Source organism: Medicago sativa, chromosome 3, assembly GCF_051527215.1.
Source record: "Medicago sativa cultivar Bolivia chromosome 3, Bolivia_mono, whole genome shotgun sequence".
NCBI classification, from domain to species: Eukaryota; Viridiplantae; Streptophyta; class Magnoliopsida; order Fabales; family Fabaceae; genus Medicago; species Medicago sativa.
In genome coordinates this window covers 85,634,222-85,658,120 of record NC_140751.1, presented here as the reverse complement: position 1 = coordinate 85,658,120, position 23,899 = coordinate 85,634,222, and the positions used below count along the sequence as shown (strand labels likewise).

Genomic DNA, 23,899 nt, shown 5'->3' with positions numbered 1-23,899 from the left:
TGTGCACAAAATAAGCTCTTTTATTTTTATTACCAAATAGAATTATGATTAGAAATTCACCCTTTAATCGAATAATTGTGGAAAACGTCGTTTGAACTCTAACACATACTCATATAATGCGATGTTGGGGACAAGTTCTTTATTTCTATCGAATGTCTATAAGGATCTTTTGTGTAAATATTTTCTTTGACTGATTCTGAGCGTGGTTACAAAAGAGAGAATAATTATTCTTTTAAACACATTGCATATTAATAAATGTTTTCGAAAAATTAAAATGTATTTAATTGTTTTGACTAAATGAATATGCATTGTTTTTTAACAAAATTGACTTATATATAAACAAAAGGAAAATGCTAACTTATGTCCTAAAGACACAAGATAAGAAATCAAAAATAGAAATAAAATCTTGAAAATTTTGTATTAATTTTAAAAGTCTTGATTTTACTCTTTTCAACTTGTGCATTCATTGATTGATTCATTTTTTAACATATTAAGTTGTGCCCTTAGAATACACGTTAGCATATGTTTTCTACCGTAAACATGCAACAAGGTTAAAATTCTTAAAATGATGAGTTTGTAATATATGTAATTGTACATGAAGATATCCAACGTACAACAATAAAAAAAACTCATACAATTATTTTCGAAAAATGTATTTGACATTGCATAAAGACAAGAGGGTAATTTGATAATGTGATACTCATGGCTGTTTTCGTGAAAACACTACATTTTGAGCTGGCATGGGGTGGTGGGTAGGTCATGTGTATTGGTGGGTTAATAATAGTAACTTGTTTTAGCAATGTTAACGTTTTTATTTTTTGTTTTCCCTTTTATGTTGCTATTTTTTTTAATAGTAACTTTGTCAACAAAAAATACAATAGTAACTTTGTGTGGCGGATTCAAATATACACTAAGTTGTATAATATATCTTCTTCTTTTGTCCGTCAAAGTGGTAAGTATCACCTGAAGTTTAAACACATAATTGCTATGTCTTGAGTTTGAATAATTGTAATATATTGAGTTTGAGTTCGGTGAAGATGTTTGATATACTAATATTGATGTCGTCAGTTGAATTAGGTCTTACAAACGTGTAACTTTTATATTAAAGTAATATTAGGTACATTTCTTTTGTAATCTAGCAATTTAGAAATAAAGAGGGTCAAATTGAATTAGAGTTTTATGATGCTAAAGAGGAATTTGGAGGAAAAGGTTGGGTTGGGAGCAAAAGGGCAGCTTAGGGTTTTGCATCATCATCATCTAAGAAATAGGATAGGATGAGTTCCCCTTTTTCTCATCCCTAATGCATGAATTTAGGTTAGACTAATTTGAAGTTATGAGACCTTGGATTAGTTAGAGATGTAAAAGCATAGTTTTGTGAAGAAAAATAAATTTTCAAAGGCACAAAATATGCAAGATATTTAAGAAATTTTAATTATATAAGAAAGTTGAGTACCTTGAGGCTTGCCAAAGAATGATAAAGACTAAACCGATTTTGGAATAGCCGACAAAAGCACATGAAACAACGAAAATACAAACGTAGGTAGTGATTGATAGTGTCTAAATAAAACCACGTGTTGTGATTCAATATTTTTACATGAAATTGCAACTAGGAATCATAAATTGGAATTTCAGTTAAGGATTTGGGTTTTCTATAAGATGTAGACAAAACAACACTTTCTTTTTTGCTATTAAGGAGTAGTGTAATTAAGCTTATAAACTTAATTGTTTAACGTTGAATATAAACTTAATTGTTTAACGTTGAATATATTGAGTCCAAATAATGGGTCATTGTACATATATCAAATAAAATTCATAAAAAATAAATATATAGACCGAAAATATAATAACATATGAATACATTTTTTATTTAAAGTTTGGGGGACCGTGACCTCTGCTGATTCTTCTTTTTAACTCCATCTCTAAGTGCAAGTATGATAGAAAAAGAATATTAACATGTTGTTATGACTTACAAATGAAATTATGACGACAAATTTGTGAATTTTTTTCCTTCTAATTAATAATAAAATTCATGCAAAGATGGGAGAATATAAACATAAAATGTGAATTCAAAGGCCATGTCCGGCAAAAAGAAAAGGACCCAAAAATACGTGGAAGTCTAAAACAGGACATAAAACAAAGTGGGCGACTGTTTTTTTTGGTTTTATTTCATGAAATAAATAAACTTAATAAGGAAAGACAAAAAATGTGTGTAAGCTTATGTTACAGTCAAAAATAATTTGTACACTGGAAAGGTTGTTGTAAATGCCTGTGACCTGGCTTTATATATAAGTCCAGTTGTGACTTATGTCTTTACATGTCACCTACTGATTGGTGGTAATTATATTTTCAAATAAGAATTGAAATTTTTAGTTTAATAAAAATAAAAAACAAGTATAAGCAAGACTGTGTTTGCCGTTTTAGAAAATAAAAAGGCTGTTTTGGTTTATGCAGCATCCCTTGTGGTTAGATATATATGAGTATATATATGATGTAACATTACATTAATATTTTTGCTGTTATCATCAGGTGAATTGGCGTTAGTGACATATCCTGGTATGTGTTGATGAAAGGATTGTGTCAAAAGCTTTCTACCAGAAAAATATTGACTATGTGAAGTTAGTCCACTAATTAAGGATTCATTATTTATTTATTTTTGACATCATTAAGGATTCGATTTTGTTCTATGAGCTTTGAGACATTTTTAATCGTGTATGGAGTTAAATTTTCAGGAATGCTCATGTTATTACCGAGAGCTCAGTAAGATGTTCTTCCACTTGTCTTGCACACTTTATGAAGAAAAAAACTCGAACAAATATTTCATTTTTCCGATTAACCTAGTGATCAACACATATTAAAATAAACACATGAGTAAGAAAAATGCGATGACTTGTGTTTAAATATGAAATTTCATACAAAATGTCCTCACAACCAAAAAAACAAAAAAGACATCACAACCAAAAACCATTAGGCTATAAATACGATGACAAAATTGAACCATATTTATTCTTAGGGAAATGTTAACTAGTGCCCCCAGGGAACTGGTTAAGGAGTTAAATATAGTAGTATCTTGCATTGAAAGTTGTGCTGTCATTGCATTAAAAGCTTAAAAAATGTTCTTTTTGACTTAAAATTTCCACTTTTAACTTCCTTAACCAGTGCCCCAGGGGCACTGGTTAACATGACCCTTATTCTTATGATAAATAGTTTTAAATTATTGAAATTGACGGCTACATATTAACCAAGAAATCATATCTCTCTCCAAGAAGTCGGCCCTAGTTTTTTCTCTCTAGGTTTTCTCTTCCAGTTTCTTCATTGAGGGGGTGGTTTTGGGTCAATTTTTGACCTGAAATCACTCATCTTCATCTTTTTCTCTCTGTTTCAATCTAAATAAGTGATTTTTCACATCGATCTAGGTTTTTCTGTTCGTAATTTTGCCATCCAAGTGTGGAGGTGTGTTGTTCGTCGTCCTGTGCGGCGTTGTTAGATTTTCTGTTTCTTGCGGTGTTCATTTGATTCATATTGACAGATCGATTATTCAATCAAAGATTTGAGCGTCAACATTGCAGATCCAGAGGCATGGATATTCCGGTTACTTTAATTTTATCATATATTTTTGTAGGCATTATGCCGTTATATGCTATTAACTTGGATGCTGTGAGATTGTTCGCAGATTTATCCTTTACGTTTTTAGCGGTATTGAATTATGTACTCTATCGATTTGAATGAATGAATGAATGTCGTTTTGCTTTTGTAAAAAAAAAAATTAAACTATTAACCAATTCCATGTATTACATTGGAATCGGATTATAGTTTTTCTATTCATTTTTTTAAGAGGAGCTTTTCTAATGTTTTTTTTTTCATGGACCCGCATTCTTACTAGCTTTACAAAATGTAAATAAAGTAAAAAAATAAAGAACACAAAAATTGAGTATAAGACAACGTACGCTATATCCCTTGGCATCATGTGATAGGGATAAAAAGGTATCAATACAACTTGTTTTGGACAAGTGGGCGCACTTGATATTTCCCAAAATATTCCGACAAAACAAAGGTTTCTCATCTGTGTATTAGTACACACATTTCCTTACTTGCAAGGCTTTTTTAACTTTACATATGTTCTTTTTTTATTCAACTTTACATATGTTCTAACTCCTTTGATAAAAATAAAGAAAAGTACAAGAATAATACTTACAATAACATATAAATGAAAATAATATCTGCAATGTGGTCTAAATTTTCTTTTTTTTGGGGTAAAATATGTGGTTTAAATTTACACCATTTTTCAAATATATATTTTGCTTATATTTCATTCAAATGAATTTTATGATTATTTTCCATTATTTTTAATTCATTGTTTGCTTTTGGCGAAAATAAGTTCAGTTTTCGGTTTAGGAAAAAAAAAAAATACTTGCAAGTTAATAATGAATGTTTTAGAATTATTTTAAAAACTTTTCTCTAAACGAATCATTTAATTAATATTATGTGGATCACTATCGAGTTAAACTCTACATTTATGGTAATAGAAAATAAACTAATACTTGAACTAATATTTGGTCAAATAATTTGGCAAAATTACAAATATATTTCTTTTGTTTATATAGTAGTTTATTATAATTTATGTGAAATAAACAAATGTGCCCCTTATGATTGTAAGAATAGAGTATTATATAAAAAAGTTCTTAAATGTTTTAAGAAGCTATATTGTTCTTCATTTTTGAATTTGAGTCACATAAAACTAAACCATCAAGGTGTTGTGTATAATTTGAAAGATCCCATGACATAGGAGATATATAATTCTAAGCCAAGCCACCAATTCAAATGTCTATGGATCGTGAAAAGCAAAATCAATGTTGAGAAAAATCTTGGGAAGTGGTCTATTCACCATTGACATTGTCACATTGAGCCAAGTAATACACAGACCTTGGACCAAGGTAGACACACAGCCAAGAACACCAAATTCGACAAATCACAAGGAAGACTACACTACGTACAAGTTGGAGGTTGAATAAAAAACAAAAGGAATACAAAAGTAGAAAAATTGTCTAGGAAATATAAACTGTTACTTTTGACTAACTAATTATTACACCATTTTTTAATAAAATCTTACCTCTTTTAGCTGCTTAACCAATGCCCCGGCAGCACTGGTTAACATTTTCCAAAACAAAATAATATTTTACAATATTTGTCTTTTTGTTAATATGATAATACTTCAATCACTACTTATAAACAAAAATAACTACCTTTATTGTGATTAAAAAGTTCGGGTCACTACAATTGATTTTCTAGTTTCATATAAAATATACTAAATTGTTTTCTTTGATAGTAGAAAACTTACTCAACTATCCGTTTTGTCAACAAAAAAAAAAACTTACTCAACTATCCGTATTAATTTTTTTTGAATTAAATAAAAAATGTATTAGGAATAATAACATTAAATACTTAAGAAATAGTTAATTTTTACTTATAATGACTAAAATTTGAAACATTTTTTGTCATATTGATGACTAGATAGAGTACTTAAAATGAGATCGAGTAGTACTCTGATCTCGTCTTTAATTATAAGCAAACTTAACGGTTCGCAGGGGAAAGAGATTTTGATAATCAGAAACTTGGTTGTGAGGTAAAGATAGTTTGACCAAGAGTTATTCCACTTATGAATCAAACTCAGGTTCTCCTGAACAATTTGTCGTTGGTGAAACTCATTAACATGGTGGTTTGTAACTTTGTTAACTATATTTTCTTATTCTTTGCACAGTGCTTAGATGTATAATGTGTTAATTTTTTTTTTTTTTTACCTTTATAAGGAGAGGTTTATGTTCAACAGCGTAAAATGCATAAAAAATTATGCGGCGTCTTCATTTTAATTATTTTAGTTGTCAACCATGTCTTGAAATCAAGCTCGATCAAAAGATCATATTAGCAATGCTAAGATATTGGGGGTTCGCCTCATGTGAAAAACTATTGATTGAGAAATACTCTCAATCAACATTGAAAATCAGTTCTAGCATCTGAGCACCATAATACATATCTTAGTTAAAAAAAAAAAAATATTGCGCATACAAGACTAGTACATGTTCCCGTAATAAATCCGAAAACATAAACTATTGAATAGTAAGATCTGTTCTAAAAAGAAGGGCCAGTTATCACATACAATTTGAAGCTTTAACTAGTATTATGTCGGTCTTAATATTTGTGTCATGTTTGAGACAAAACAATGCAGCTCGTATTTCCATATAAGATAATTTAACGGTTGCAAGCAAGGTTACAGAGTGATGAGGTTTAAAATAACAATGGTAATAACACAAAGATGGAGTGAAATTGAATTTTCATTCATTCCTTAGTCTTCACTAGAAATTAACGCAACCATAAACTTCTGTCCGAAGCAAGAGATGTTGGTTTTGTGAGTGTCATAATTTGAAGTTTGAGCCATATAAGAAAGAACTTAATTAATTAAAATAACATATAATTAAAAATGAGAAGAGATAGCTAATGGCTTCCACTGTTTTACTCAGTAATAAGCAGTGGCGAAGCCAGAAATTTTATCGAGCCTGGGCAAAATTTTGACCGCAAATTCACATGTGACATAATATATAAATAGTCATAAATCGAAATAAAATAGGCTCGTCATTTTGTCGATAAAAGTACAGTTTGAAACAAGAGAGATGAAACATAACCTGTCAATAGTGTGCTAAATAAAATTAGGAGGTAAATGTCCTTTCTGAAACGTCTTTGCGGTGAATGTTCGAAGAATATCAACATGTGATTTGAATATCTCCCGCTCCGTGTAACATATCATCAAGTCATTGAACCACACATCGTTGATCTTGTTGAAAACAATTATTTCTCATGGGCTTATAAGATTATTTTACTAGCTCATTGACATTGCTTGATAACTGGTGGACTTCCAACTTTTGCCATAAATTTTGTTACCATAAATTAAATGAGCAATGGAGTATATATAGATTTTAATTTATGTGAGTATTAAGAATTTTTGTGAGTATCGTGTATTGGCTTGGGTGAATGAGTTCATAGTTAAGGAGAATTATTTTAGTTAAGTCACTTCAATAATTTATTCTAAAAATTGATTATAGTAATCAATTTCAAATTCCAATGATATTGATGATAATATTTTATTATATTGATTAAACTAATTTTAGCGGTAATTTTATGAATTATTCATTTTTAGAATTTATAGTAGAATAGAAAATATAATAAAAATAAATAAAACAATGATAAGTTTTAGTGACAGCCGAAACCGTAGGTAGAAGTCCATAATGATTTTTAAATGGTCTCCTTAGAATTAAATACGTTTTGTCCGTAGGTAAAAGTGGAAAACATGCAATGACAACCATTTGGCACTGATAGATAGATTTAGCTACGGAAATTTGCCCTATAGTGACGGATTTTGGCTGTCACTATAAGTCAAATTTCTTGTAAATTTCTTTTAGCGATACAGAGAAGGTATGGGTTGAGCCCGGGTGTGTTCCCGGGCTAGCCGGGTGGTAAAAACGCCCATGGTAATAAGTCAATTAAACAGCTAGCAGTATTGTCTGTGAAAGTTGAGAACATTACGGTGGATGCAAGGATTAATTTTATTTCTGTCACGTGATTCTAACTTCTATGTACGTATAATCAAATAAATAATATCTCTAATAAAATTAAATTGCACAATTTTTGGGAAAAACTTTTCCGTCAAGTAACCAACAATTGGTATTTGGTAACTCACAATTTTTCTCACTTTATGAGGTGTAACCAAATACCAATTGTTGGTCACTTAACCATCTAAAAATTACTTCTCGGAAGACGTCTAGGAAGAATTACTTTATAGTTTTTTTAACATGTACCTTGAAACGCATGTACATTTTTCTTTAGATAAACCAAGGTATCGTTGTGCCATTTGTAAATTTTTAGCTAAGTAGCCGAGATTCACTTAAATATATCTCCAAAAATGTGTTTTTCTGCACCAATTAGGTATGAAACCTTTGATCAAATGATTAATGAATTCAAATATCATCTATGTGTATTCTTCTTAAGTAGTTTAGTGACTAGAAACTTATATCTTAAAGTGAATAAGTCGGAAATTCAGAATTCGAATTCTGACCTCTACCGAATATAAAATATATTTTATATATAGTTAATGAAGTATTCAACTGATCAATTGACCGAGAGGGGATGATGATAAACTTAGCAAGTTCCAGCTGATCACGTGCCCCTCTAAAGAATTAGAGTTACATATAAAAAACAGTATCTTTTGAGCATTGCAAAGAGACGTGATGAGTCGTGCATGAATATGTCAATTGTGAATTAGAAGAAACTACTACTATCATCAGGCAACATTCAGTGCAGGCAGTCCCACATAACCACGCACGCATATCAAAATATGTGAAACTATTATATCCTTTTTTATAATATACAAAATAAATTGTTTATATGTATTATATTTTTTTAAATCAAGGTGGAAGCCCTCCAAAACAATAGAAAGAAAGAAAAAAGAAACACAACAATACACAAAATCTCTTTGGCTAAAGCATCAGCACACCTATTAACATCAACAATAGAAACTGTATACGTATACCTCTAAATAATTACCTATACAAATTTATCTAAAATGCATAGTAGAGATTTAAATGTATAAATATTAGAATTTGATTTACTGAAACATTCACAATGTTGGTTCCAATTAATAAATTTTTTCTCTCTAAAAGGTGATGCTGTTTTCTTATTTTATTTTGTATTTTTTTCTTTCTCATTATTTTATTTTGTCAGACCTAGAAAAGATCGCGTTTGTTTTAATTATTTACCATACCAAATGATCCTTGTTAATACTTCGTTCCTAGCAAAAACTCGAAAAAGATGCAATAAAAAAAGAAGCTAAAATGGCTTTAATTTCAATGGAAGATTTCACTTTATTAGTACGTCTATTTAAGACTGAACGTTTTCTATTAATATCTAACATGTAGTAATGCGGTTTGCAAACTATCTTGTGTTAATTTAAATGTAGCAGCAAATGTACAAAAAGAATATAGCAGCAAATGTGGCTGTAATGTATGCAATGTGGAAAAGCCTGCAAATCTGCAATTACAAAACATATAGTCATGAGGGATTTTATCTCGTGAAGAAAGAGGAGGGTTAATGTTGATCCTGCTGGCCCCTTGAATGGCACTGTTTTTCTTTATTTAACAAATCGGCACCGCGGTTTATATTGACCGTGAAATAGCACTAAAATGCAACATAATATTTTAAGGGTCAAATGCATCTAAAGGTCCTTTAAGTTTTTCGTTTTTCCTAAAGTGGTCCTTTAAGTTTCAAAAGTCTCAAACAAGTCCTTTTAGTTTTTGAATCGTTTCAAACAAGTCATTTTAGAGGATGATGGTGATGATTCAGATGATAGCAACAAAGAGCATTATCTACCATTTGTCATGCCTAAAAAGATGACTCATTTTAAGTGGGTGTTAGGAGCCAGATTTGGTACCAAAGATGAGTTCAAGGAAGAAATTACCAACTATGTTATCTATAATAGGACTTGTTTGAAACGATTCAAAAACTAAAAGGACTTGTTTAAGACTTTTGAAACTTAAAGGACCTTTAGATGCATTTGACCTATTTTAAGTGCATGTTTTAATTGACGTTGTGTTTTCTATAATCATGGTAGCTATCATGATTTTGATAAAAACTACATTTTAAACTTCAATAAAATCACTATCCTACCATGATTTTGTCAATATCGTTGTGATTTTAAATATACACTAATTAACATTATAATTTTTTTTGCCTAAATTCCAAAATTGAGCCATACTTTAATAAGGTATTAGTAGCTTTGAGCTTTGTACTAATAATTTTTTTATGCTGACAAACACTAAATGCGCTAATTGCTTGGGAGTTTGGAATCTTAATTTACTCTGAAAGTTAGGCAGAATGAAAGGATTTAGTGGCAACTCAAAAAATTTCTGCATCAAAATGAGGGTGGTGGAAGGAACATGTTTTTGTTCTTACTTCTTAATAAACTTCAAACCCCTTAAATCAATGTAATAACGGATATGTTAGAATTTGGGTTTGGTTATAGACATAAAAATAATGTGTAATGTACTTTATGGTTAATCAGGAGACGGTGGAAAGGAGGGGGAAAAAATTAGAAAAGAAGAAAAGTAGTAAAGAACCAAACAAAAGAAAGACAAAGCTAAACTCAGAGAATAAGGAGGTTTGGTAGAGAAAAAGTTCAATTCCAAAAACCTGTCCTGCAAAAGCATAACCCACTCGTGCTTACTTACAAAGTATTTGGTTTAATGTTTTGGGAATAATTAAATTAAATTGTTTAAAATAATCTAAGCTTTATTATTGTCATATAAATGGCAAACTATATGCCGCAAGCTTCATGTATTCTGCAAGACATGTGATTTTTCTTTTCTTGTCTCACCCAAAATAAAAAGTTGGTATCCACTTCAAAATTCTCATAATACATTTGCTCAGTATTATTAGAAATTTTTGAGTGGGTAGCATGAGAAACCAATATCATTAATTCCTTAATAATTTAATTTTATTATTATTAATAATTTGTAGTACTGATTAACTATATTTAAAATTGTACTTTGTACTGATCTAATATCATTAACACATAGCATTAAGGTTCTAAAAGTACATATAATTGCATATATTAAGTGTTAATTATATAGTTGTCGACAACTACAGCTAAGGAATTGCATTGACTCAACGTAGTGACCTAAAATTGACATGTAAAATGCCACTAATTAGCCTATTCAGGTGATATATTCAACCGTGCATTGTGGGTTTGTCCTCACAAGAGACAAGGTTACCAGAAGTACATGGAACTGAGATTAGGTAATTGGGTTTTACTTAATTAATGAACCGGATTTTAAGGGCCATGCTTTCTAAACCCAGTCGTGGACACGACCCATTTGCAAGATTTTAAATTTTGTTGAAAAATTGTTGTATTAGTTTTTAAATCAAAGTAGATTGTCTTAACAGATCCACGTTGGATACATATGCTTGTGAATATAAAAATGTGATCAAAGTACAATAGTCAAATTAGAAAATATTAAAACATACACGACATGGGTCACGATGTTCCTAGATATTTACCGTTATTGTAATATATCGGTTAGAAAATGATTGAAAAGGCATTCAAATTGAATAACTATGTTCCTAAAAAAAAATTGAATAACTATGCATCATGTTAAAATAAATTTTCATTAATATGGTTGAAAAAACATGGACATTATAAATTTAAATTTTCGTTCTATTCTAATAAAAATACACTTCTTCACTCTAAAATTTTGGTCTACTAGTAAAAAGAAGAAAGATGAGTCTAATGTTCACTTGTACAACTTGTCTTTTGTCTTTTTACTAATTGTAAAGATAATATTTGACCTAGCCTACATCTGGACTATGATATACTTTTCTAAACAAAAAAAAAAAAAAACAAATAAAATGCTCAATGCATTTTTAGAAGGCTATTTAATGGGAAAAAAATCAGCCTACAAACCACACAAAAAAAAAAAAGTTTTTTAGACTACATTGTATATTTTTTAAAATTTTTAGAAGGCTATTTAATGGGAAAAGAAAATCAGCCTACAAACCACACAAAAAAAAAAGTTTTTTAGACTACATTGTATATTTTTTTAAAAAGAATGCTTCACCTCATTATGACTTGAACCCACGAACTTCTGCTATTTAATGGGAAAAAAAATCAGCCTACAAACCACACACAAAAAAAAAAGTTTTTTAGACTACATTGTATATTTTTTTAAAGAGAATTAATATTGTTCTCTGCTTCACCTCATTATGACTTGAACCCACGAACTTCTGTGTATACGTGTGGAGCTTCTTACCAACTAAGCTACACTTCATGGTCAAATTGAACATTAGATAAAGTGATCATATTCTATAAAATCTCAAATTAGAACTTAATTTTTGTGTATGTTTACCATCACATATGTGATGGGCTTTGATTGCATGTGCGACACTAGTGTGGGAAGAACTTAAATCTTGGCTAGTATCGTATATGAGATCGTATTGACTGGCATATGCGAGCAAACATTTTAAGTGAGATATAGCTTTTTGAATGCATGATGTTTATCGCTTGAATACATGTGTATGCAAAATTGCACACTATTTAAGTCACAATAAAAAAAATTCTAGGGTTTTTTCTAAAACCCTTGGCCGCGTTTTGGTGAAACCTTTTCCATCACTTAGATCTCTCTCCCCTTGAACTTTCAGATTCACTCATTGAATCTTCAACCTCCGATTCAATTCTTGAATCCTTGATCGCTGGAGGCCCTCTCTACCGAACAAAATTATCTTTGAATCAATATCATCAATTGGGAGTTCTACCAATCATTTTGGGGAGATTTTAATTTGAAGGCCAAACATCTAGTTTGTGGTAAAAATCTAGAAAATCTAAGGTGTGTGGGGAGATGATTCAATTAGGTCATGTGTATGCATGGTAATGAGTAAGACAAACATTAATTTCTGATTTCCCATATATGTTTATGGCTTGGCGATTGCTTAAGACCTATTTATAAATTTAACCGATTAAAGGAGTTGTTGGGTAGATTAAGATGAGTTAGATATGATTTTTAAGTTCCTGTGTGATTAAATTATACTATGATGTTTCAAATCAGGCTGCTAAACCACGATCTTTTGTGTAGTGTTGCAAACTGATATCTGCCAAATTATGTGCAATGTGATAATGTGTGAATAATATGGAAGAATATGTGACTCTATAATATAATATGATTATGTGAATTGTGAAAAATATGCGTGATATATGATTATATGAATCATCATTACAAAAGAAGCGCCTAGATTTTGCGGCGGTTTTGAACCTCCATGAAATGGTTTGCATGAGTTTTAAGTTATGGGGTAAAATCTATTTAATATAACCTTTTTCGTATCAAGATTTGTAATATTCTTTGTATTTCTATGATAATGCTTTTTTGTTATAACAAAGTAACTATAATTGAGCTCAAACTCCTCTAAAAAAAAATTACCTCAAACTTTGTATTGTTATACTAGTTTATTATTAGTTGTACCACCAAAAAAAAGTTTATTATTAGTTGAGACAAAGTATAAAAAATCTATTATTCTGACATTATATATGATCAACTAAATCCAAATATTGGATTCCAAAATATTGATTCCAAATAAAAAATCCAAAATACATCACAAAAAAAAAAATTAAATCCAAATATTGGTTCCAAAATCGTGCGCAGGTGACTTTGTATTGTTATACTAGTTTATTATTAGTTGTACCACCAAAAAAAAGTTTATTATTAGTTGAGACAAAGTATAAAAAATCTATTATTCTGACATTATATATGATCAACTAAATCCAAATATTGGATTCCAAAATATTGATTCCAAATAAAAAATCCAAAATACATCACAAAAAAAAAAATTAAATCCAAATATTGGTTCCAAAATCGTGCGCAGGTGACAATTTGGTAAGATAAGTTCGAATAATAATAAGTCAAAAGTAAGGAACTCTTCTTCTTTTTTTTGTTATGTACCTTTCAAAAAAAAAAAAATTGGTGCGTAATTGAATGGACTCTTCCAAACATTCATATATCTTGTTTTATCCTCACTCCGATCACTATTATAAACAAAACACTACTTTTTAGATACATTGAATAATGAATGTATCAAGTCTTTATACATAAGCATCTATTTATATATATATATATATATATATATATATATATATATATATATAAGTATCTATATATCACTTAATTGTCACTGTCATTCTACTAAAATTATAAATCACTTAATTGTCATTCTTGTTTGTATATTGCTTCTCCAAAGTGTCTACAAAGTGTCCAACATCCTCGAGTTGGCTTTTCAGGTTCATTGAGCTTTATCATGGCTTGTTCCTACTCTTTTATTTACATGTTTAATTAATTATATGCTCGATCAAAAATGATGGAAAGTGTCCAGTTATAACATATATCCTAATTTCTTTGATTTAACATAAGAACCTTTGAAAATTCTTATACAATTAATGTGGTAATATTAATAAGGATATAAGTTTCTTATTAATTTTTTTATTGAGGAAAATTTAGACCCATGCAAAGGCCAAGAGAGCCACAAACTTTAGAAATGGTTTACAATGAAATTTACGTATAACTTTTTTTTTTTACAATTTTACGTATAACTTACCAAAGATAAATTCTAGGTTTGAACTCATGTTACAACCAGAGCAAACGAAATATTCAACCATATATATATATATATATATATATATATATATATATATATATATATATATATATATAGAGACTGAGAAGGCTTGTTAAATTGGTGAACAACGTTTTGTTGCATCGAAGGAGAAGACGGCACCTACAAGTGTACGGCGTACCTACAAGCACTTCGATGGTTAAATTGGTGAACAACATTTTGTGTGAGATGGTTTGTTTGGGTTGGGTCACATACGCGCGATGGATTGAGCTTCTGTGTTGGTAGATGTATTGGACCTCTATCCAGGTTTAGTCTAAATCATCTATCAACACTTGTTAATTTTTTCTAATAACTAGATATTTGACCCGTGCTCCGCACATGTTTATTGTAATGGGATTGATACGAATAAGGATATAGCCAACAGTATAGGAATAAAATTGGTGAGATGCAATTTTTTAGTATTAAATAAGTGTACAAAAAAAAGGCAAGAGGATATGAATTAAATTGGTGCGATTCATTTTTTTAGATGAAATTTGTTAGGTTAAATTACTGCTAACCTAATACAGCAAATGAGCGGGAAAATATTAGGCTAAATTGATGCAGACCTAACAAAATTAATAAATAAGGATTTCTTTTATTTAGAATTGCCGAGTATATAACATTATAACTTATACTCCATTCATTAGTGGAAATCATATTTATTGATAAGTGGGTAGACACTGAAATTGTTGAATATAATTATTATTTTTAATTAGTTTCTTACGTACTTTTATGTTTTTTAAACCATATATCATTTTACTAATATATTTTGCTTGATGAATATATATCTACTTAAATAACAATGATACTGGAATTAAGATATTATATATTAACACATCAGTATTGGCGAAATTCGAACATGTATAATGACGGTTCAACTATTGAATCAATTTAGCTATTTTACATTAGCTCAATCAAATTATATATGATTAAATTATGAAAATAAATACAAAAATAACAGATGTTGTGTATCAAGAATAATTGTATAAAACGTACAACTTGTTATGCTGAAACAATAAACGTATGTTTGCTTTTGGCATGCTGGTGAAGATCTCATGTTTAAATAACTGAGCTCTATAAACAGGAGTTGTATAGTGTTTGTTGTGAAGAGTTAATGCAGATTACGGCCCATGAAAAGGTTCGTTGGCCAATACATGCATTTTTGATAATATTGCTGCCAGAATGTGTACATATAAAAAAGACATCAATTTTTAGGTTCAATAGTCGTTTGAAAATTAGGGGTATTAACGGTTCCCTATACTCGTACACCTATAAAATAATGGTATTGTCCCCTTGTTGGTGATATAAGTATAGCAAGTTGGCAAAAATAGCTATCGTTAGTCAACCGACAGAAAATTATATATAATTAATAATCAGTGCATTAAAAAAAAATCTTGAGATTTTCTCAAAAGATTTTTTATGAAGAAATACAAACACGGCACTGTTTAAGTTTTTTTTTTAATAATGATCTTATGGTTTTTGAGTCACCCTAAAAAGACATTTTTATAAAATAAAAAAAAAAGTGCATCTAAAGTCTAAACTGATCGCATAAATTCTCACAACAGTGATTAAATTAAATAAATAACAACTAACTACATGTATAATGCATGACTACTTCCTAAAAAAATTATAATGCATAGTGTATTAGTGTATATCTTTGGAGTACTATGTTTTCCTCATCAAACAAGGCTAAAATAAAATAGAAATTAAACAGGTAACAACTGAGAAAGAAGCATTTAAATGTTTACAAGAAAGAAACATTTAATTTACACCATTTTTTTGCAGAACTCTTGGTACACCGCTGTTGGCTGCTGGGCTCAGTTTTTCATTTATCTAACCTGACAGTGCCATGCATTGTAGCTCATGAATTTAAGGACCTTGTTACGGAAAATACACATAAACGAGTTCAATCTTTCTTTAGAATTGAAGGGTGGAATAGTTTGGTGTAGAGGAAAGGAAGTAGGACCACATATGGATTCATAGGAAATAAAAGGGAGTTTCGCTGCATTTTAAACGTGTGTTTATGTCATAAAAGAGTTAGATTTATCTCCGTTTTTTTTTTTTTGGCAAAAGAATCATCTCTGTTTCTTAGGGCTTCCTTTTGGAGTTTGATAAATTAAAAAATATGAAAATTTATTTTAAGAATTATTTCCCTTTTTCAAAAGAGATTGAGGGCTCCATGTGTGACATATTTTAAGGCTGCTCTTTGAAGGATTTTGGATAATTTATCCAACATTCAATTAAAATTAACCACATAAATAAATTTGTAAGTGGAGTAACTTTCTGAAATACATATAGCTAACTATTATTAGTATCGGACAAATTATCCATAATTTTTCAAAGGACAACTTAGAGCTCACAACCTAGAATAGTGCTACAAATTTGAATTAGTCATCACTGATGGACATGAAAGCCCATTCCATTTGTAAAAAAAAAAAAAAAAATTAGCTCATTATTTTTTCCATCGTATGAGTTTCTCGTGCGTGCTATTCGGATTTTAAAACCCGAAATATTTTAACGTGATTTTCATATTTTTATGGCGTACTTTTGTCGTTTGGATTATATAATCTGAAATTCATAGGTCGCACGAAAAATCAATAGAATGTAGAAAAAGTAATAAAAAAATATTGGGCATTTGCGCCATCATTTTGATTTGATTATTTAAGCGGTTTCAAGACTGAAATGATTTTTCTCTCCAAAAAGACAAATGATTTTTTGACATCGATGTTTAAGAATTTTATTATTTCTAAAATTTGAGCGACGCCCTCTTCCGTTTTTACTGTGTTTGGTATACTAAAATTTGAATTTTATGAAATATTTGTGAAAAATAAATTATTTTTCGTAAAAATCAAATGAAAGTTTTGCAAGGTAAGTAAATATTTTGTAAAATTCAAATAGAGATTAGAAAAAAAAAACACATGTATATATATTCCATAAAAGTTAAAACATTTACGGGTAATTTTGATCTATTTTAATTGAGTGGGGGTGGGAGTATGAAACGAATTCCAGGATCAATACAAATTGCAAAATAATGTTTATCGGACCTGCAACAAAAAATGTAATATCTTTTTCCACCCCCCGTACTTCTTGCGCGCATTCTTTTTTACAAATTTTACTCTCGTTTTGATTTTATAATATGAAGCTTATTTTACGTATTTAATCATATTATAAAATCTGAAATGCATCATTTTTTCTTTTGGATCCTTTCTATGGCATTTCATTTTTTTTTTCCTTTTGAAAAAGTACACACTTTGGACTATATAAGTGAATTTGAAAAATAATCTCTGTAGAAAAAAAAAAAAAATCCAACCTTTGTAATTTGATATTCTTCATATTTTACTCCTCCAACAACTCATTCACACAAAAGGTCTGACGTGGCAGAGAATCTTGTCATGTGGAGCCACATGAACTTTTTTATGATGTGGTAAAAATAAAATTGCCACAATTTTTTTTTCTAACATTAATTGAAGGCTTAAAATAAAGAAAACATGTACCATTATTTTTTCATAGACATAAAGACTAAAAAAGTAATCTAGAGGTCAAATCTTTTTATTTTTATTTTTTATATGTATATTTAAAACGTTAAAATAAGGTTTCTAACATAAAATTATAATTTTCCGATAAGAGATGAATTAATTGTGAATTTTTAAAGCATCGAAAACTCAAAAACCAAAACAATGGAAAACTCGGCCTAAAAATCGATTTTTGAGCTATTTTTTGTTGCAAACCCTCTATAAAAATACAGAGAAAATAAGTGCTAAGTTTCGTAGCATTTCGAGTGCACCTCAATTTTTTATTTATTTAACTAAAACGTGCAAAATCACAGTTTTGTTCTGAGTAAGCCTATTATCATCGGTCAAATTTTGTTTCTCAATTTTATAGGCATGTTTATAATATCATAAGAATCTCCATCATCAAATTTTGGAGTTTTCAAATGTGAGATGAATTAATTATAATTTTTTAAAAAAAAATCATAATTTTGTGATGGATGTTCTGATGATGTTCTAAATATACTTGTAAAATTGGGGAACAAAATTTGACCAATGAATATATGCTTACTCAAAACAAAAGTTTGATTTTGAAGTTTTGGTCGAAAATTCAAAATACATTGAGTTGCCTTTGAAACGCTACTAAACTTCATAGATTCTTTCTATGTATTTTTTATAGAGGTCTCTAGAAAACTCAACTCAAGATTCGATTTATAGGTTGAGGTTTCTATTGTTTTGGTTTCTGTACAATGGGTTAAACTCAATGTTGAAGATGTTGATCATCATTTATCTGACAGATTCTTTGGTTAAGTTCTGGTTGTTGAATGACATTGGTACACATATCTTCAGAGAAGGTAACATGGTTGCAAATACGCAAGCAGAGAATGGTCAAGTGCTCTAATGCCTGCTAGTCAATGGTGGTCACAACCTCCTCCTTTTATTTTGTCTTTTTTTGTCTAATGATAGCTTAGGCATCCCTTATACCCGTTTAACTAGGTTGTAATAGGGTTCCGACCCCATCCTGATTTTCTTTTATTTTATATGGCTTTTATATATATAAAAAATCATTTATCTGGTTGAGCTTCATGTGAAGGTTTGCTTAGGGGTCATAATTGAGCCTTTATTACAAGGTTTAGTGCAAATATGATATTCTTGTACTATTGTGGCTTAGAGCTAGGAGATATTTATGCGAAACTGAATCTTACAAGTCAAAGGGGTTTTGATCAATAATTGTTAAAATTGACTCTCTTACGCTACTTACCTCATTAGGCAAGGTTGCTCCATGGGTCGCCTTAATGACACCCATGTGACTCGTGTTTTAGCTTTATTTAGGGTTAATGGTGAGGTTTGTCGTGACCATATTTTTAGAGAAGCTAATCAAATGGAAGATGCTTTTGTTAAACATGAATTTAGTCTTTCCTTTTGCCTTCTCATTGTTTTGATATTATTCTTGTTACCTTGTTTTTATTTTCTCTGGTGGCTAACACTATCAGTTTTTCCTAAAGTTTTCGTTTTCTGTTGGGTTTTTCTCCTGTTATTCATAAAAAAAATGGTCAATTTTTTTCTTTTATTATAAATATTCAAATTTTTTCGTTTTAATTGCTGTAAAATTTTTTCTTTGATTTTTGGTTTTAAAAAATAATTATTACTCCAATTTAAAATATAAGTAAAAAAAATCAAATAAAATAATTTCTTTTTACCGAGCAAACATACTTTATTTGATTATATTCAAAATTAGAAGGAATAAAATACTAGCCAATTTTTATCCAGCTGGACCTGTAAAAAAAAGTTATGTCCAGCTGGAGCATGACAATAATGCAAGTTAAAGCAAACGAGAGGCAGCTGGAGAGAGGGGTCCACTCGTACGCCTTCACGCGAAGCTGAGCGAGCTAGCGAGTTGGCTCATCTCAACTCAACTCATAACTCGTTAACCATTTTCATCTCCATTCCCTGTGGTTGAGGATGGCGATGAAAGATCAGATCGACGATGAACCGATTCTCTCCAAGAGGGATTACATCAACATTCATTCTCACCCCAATCTTATCAAGATTTTGCGCAAACAAGGTTCGTAACTACCCTTCTCCTTCAACATTCTTATTTTAATTTCTCGTTTATCTTAATAATTGTTTTATTTTTTTAATTCCTCAGTTCTGCCAAGAAATGTTCCACCAGAAATCAAACCCGGTTCTCCCAAACATTTCTATTCTTTTCATTTCTTTTTATTATGATTAGTATTAGTATACATACGCTCATTAATTATAATGTAAGTAGTTTAGGACAAATTTGCAATGCTGAATGCTTTAATCTCATGCCGTTTAATTCATTTCATGATCTATTAAGGTTATTCAACCCTGTCAATTAAGGAATAAGCGCTTATCATATAAACACTCACGAATAAGCTATTTCTATAACACGGAATTTTTTCGTATAATCTATAAGCTGTTATTGTAAGCTATACCGGAGAGCTTATGTAAATAAAACTAAAAACATGCAATGAACATGTCATAAACTGTTTTAGTAAGTTTTTCCAAACATTGTCACAAGTTCTTATGCCTGTTGATAAGTTCAAATAAGCTAATCCAAACAGGCTCTTAGTTTAATATTGGTTTCCATTTTTTTATTGTTTACAGGGGACCAAGAAGTTCTATTTGCAGATAAAGTTTTGAAGTTCACTAGTTCAGGGAAGATGAAAAGTCGCATTCTTTTAATTACAGATTTTGCCATGTACATTGTTGACCCTGAGCTTGATTCTCTTAAACGGAGGATAGCACTTGCAGCTGTTGACAAGCTTTGTCTAAGTAAACTCAACGATAACTTTTTGGCTGTCATAGTTCCCAGTGAGTACGATTTACTAATTGCGAGTGCTCGAAAGATGGAAATTGTCATTGCATTTAATGAAGCTACTATGAAATCATCTGATTATGAGCTTGAGGTGGTTTCTTCTAACAGGTAACTGGTATTATGCCCATTTCTATTACTTTATTTCATCCTTTGCTGCTGAAATATCTTTGTCTTCCATATAGCATGATATCAGATTAATGCATTAAAACTTTTGTTATGCTTCCTTAACGATATCTACAGACACTCTAGGAAATAGTAAATAGAAAACACTTGAATTTTGTAACACTTGAATTTGTTGAGCTGCATTCTTCCGGCATGTGTGCTGATTGGAGTTTGTGCTATGAAAAAAATGAAGATCCCAAAGATCATATGTCGTGTTACCCCATTTACTTTACAATTTCTGGTTATTTATCTATGTGTATCTTGGGATTGTTAAATGGGTGCTTATACACTGGACTACTTTGAGTGTAGTCCACCTGTGCGCCATTAGAGCAACCGGGAATACCTGTAAGAATAGGAAGTGGAAATGGAAAATTGCAAAATGCTCTATCTCTATTCACCCTGTGTTATCTTCCTTTCCATTTTACCTGTATCCCTCCTTCCCCCTCAAGCCATGCCCAAAGATCTCCCATTGTCAGACCTGCTATGTTTCATCTTGCCGCTTCTCCCTCTCCTCTCCCACTTTGCCTCCCTGTGAGAAAATGTACACAAATGCCCTAAATCAGAGTTTTCAAGCTTTAGCGGATTTCAAGAAAAAAGGGGCTGGAAGGATTGGAGTACGGATATGAAACACCGAAATCTTAAGTAGGAATCGTTTTTTGTAGGCCCTTCCATGTACAAAGGGCGACGAAGGTACTGGTTGTTGTGTGGAATGGGGTCTGATGGAGCTTCCTAGTTTGCACTTTGCAATGGTTTCGATGAATATTTTTTGGCAAACCTGTCGCGGTTTCCAGTGATAGTTTGGTGATCGATTGAGATGTTGGAATGAACAATAAACTCACACATTTCCCTCTTGAAATTATGCATTTTGGTGTAGTGAATGAGAATGACCTGTTCCACTTATTCCTTCCTCTACACATGCTAAAGGTTGCGGTTGTGAATTCAAACACAAATCACACCGATAAACTTAGATGTGTGGAGCAAGAGTCAGTAACAACCAAATCCAAAGCAGTCTCATGCAACAACAACAGCAGACTTAGTAACTAAGCAAATCCAAGCACGTAATCAAAGATCAAAGATAAGAGAGTAGAAGAATCAACACACCAATATTTGTTTACCTAGTTCGGCGTAATATGACCTACATCTGGGGGAGAGCAGCTCTCTAATCCACTATGAAATGAGTGTCACAAAGATGTTACAAGAAATTAGATCCAAAAGCTCATAAAGAACAATCCCTAAACAATTCCTAATTTCGACCCATTTATCAAGTCACTCAAACCACATAGAGATCCTGAGAGAAAACAAAAGAGAAAGCTTTGATCCTTTCTCTAATGAGATCTCAATACCCAGGGTGTTTGAAAAGTGTTCCCAACCCAAGAATCTCATCTAGACACTCAACCCTTAGCCTCTAAGTTTCCTAAAAGTTTCCTCCTTTGGTTTTGCAATATTAGCCACAAAAGAATAAGAAAAAGCGAATTTATAGGCTCTGAAACCGAGGCATACGCCTCACACCCCTACAGACACGCCCTGCGCTTCCTGTCTGTCGAGGCAGACGCCTCACATCTCAGAGAGGGCGCCCGGTGCCATCCATAGAGGTGAAAAGCCTTGAAACAACACTGACAAAATGCCTTGCGCTGCAAACCAAACGCCTCGCGTCTCTGGCAGTGGAAAACCAAGTTTTCATCATTCAAACATGAGATTTTAAGGCATAAAGAACAGTCACTAATATGACCATATAAAGTTCACCACATTACTTCCTCTTTGATAATATGTATGCTTGAGCCACCATCATGTCTTGTTGTCAAAAACCCCCTCACCTTGTGTTCATTGAATGAGTAACGGATTAGGATCGTATTTGCAATTTTCCAAAGTTAGTGCAGTTACAGGTTTCCAGTGACAAAACATATACATCCAATCAAAATATATTATATCCAATGATTAAAAACACCATATGCACCAGTGAACTATTTTTTCACTTGTCCATTGTATACGGTGCCTTGTAAGGTTCTGCCCAGCATGACTCTTCTGAGTGACTCTTGTATCCGTTCATAGTTATTTGTTATGTGTGAGAATTACGGTGTGTTGTTAACGGGAATTCCAAGTAATTTTTTAAAAGATCTTCTTTGACTTCTTCTATTTCCTCCAGCATATTGCATTCTCAAACTCGTATGGAACTCCATTTGGTAAGAGAATTCATTTTTTGCCCCAAATATCCATGTTCAGAATGCATGTCACTAATCACTATCCCACCTTTGTCATCATAAAAATCAGAAGGTAGGCCCTAATGTAGAGGCAACACCTGGGGTATACCATGGTATTTCTGCGTTGCAGATGTCTCCAACACCTCTGCATTCTCGCTTCCCTTAACTCCATGAATTTTATTAGATGAGTAGAATTGTAATAATTAAGGGTTTATGGTAACGTTTCCTGAACCCACGTTTAAAGTGGGTTGCACTTAGTTTGGTTAGTGTTTTGTGCTGTTTTTGTAAAAATGTATTACTGTAAATTCTGTTGAGATTCTTTATAAGCAGTTACATTGAAACTTTCTAGAGTTTTGATCTATCATTAAAGACATGTTTTGCGATTCCTTTGTAGGTTTGAGTATAATGCAGCATCCGACTTGGTTAAGGAAATTGAATTTGAGGAAGTTGAAGGTATGTGCCAAAAGTTTTGGTCTAGTCTTTCATTTTCCTTTAATTTGTGAATATAGGGGAAAGTGTGCGGATGGAGAATTATCTATCATCTACTTCTATGTCCCATGCTATGTTATTTCTGTTGTGCATAGTACTTTCTGTTACATTTTTCTGAAGCTTCTTTTATTTCTGTAATAAATTTCAGGGGGCGTCAAAACAAGAATTTTGAGGAAGTGAATTTCATTTTGTATTTTTGCGATATGTCTGTACACTTGGTAGGAGGATTTTTTATTTGTTGTGTGGGAAAGGTTCTTATGGGCATAGCTTTCCCTTTCCCAAAGGTTAATAGTATCAGAAATTGTAAAAGAAAAGAAATGTATATGTTATGTATGTTTTCAGCTTAAAGCCAGATTCAGCTGCGCATGTTTGGAATCGTGCGGTAGTGGTGAGGCACCATACAACCAAACACATGCTATGTTAATTTTGATGTTAATATACTTCAATTTGTGGCACCACCACATCATAGATGGTCAGTCTCTATTCAT

The 23,899-nt window shown here is 31.1% G+C and overlaps 1 protein-coding gene across 2 annotated transcripts; it reads left to right on the top strand.

Annotated features, from left to right (window-relative positions):
• Positions 1–19,559: 19,559 nt before the first annotated feature.
• LOC146941273 (myosin heavy chain-like protein) lies at positions 19,560–23,879 on the top strand. 2 transcript variants are annotated; one of them, XM_085755039.1, is made up of 5 exons: positions 19,560–19,785; positions 19,870–19,905; positions 20,352–20,670; positions 23,317–23,375; positions 23,560–23,879. In XM_085755039.1, the coding sequence occupies exons 1-5, from the start codon at positions 19,683–19,685 to the stop codon at positions 23,589–23,591; spliced, it is 549 nt and encodes a 182-aa protein (XP_085611165.1). In that variant the 5' UTR covers positions 19,560–19,682; the 3' UTR covers positions 23,592–23,879. The 2 variants fall into 2 exon arrangements, with proteins under 2 accessions (XP_085611165.1, XP_085611166.1); XM_085755040.1 differs by lacking the exon at positions 19,870–19,905 and having other exon boundaries at positions 19,565–19,785.
• The last annotated feature ends 20 nt before the right edge of the window (positions 23,880–23,899 follow it).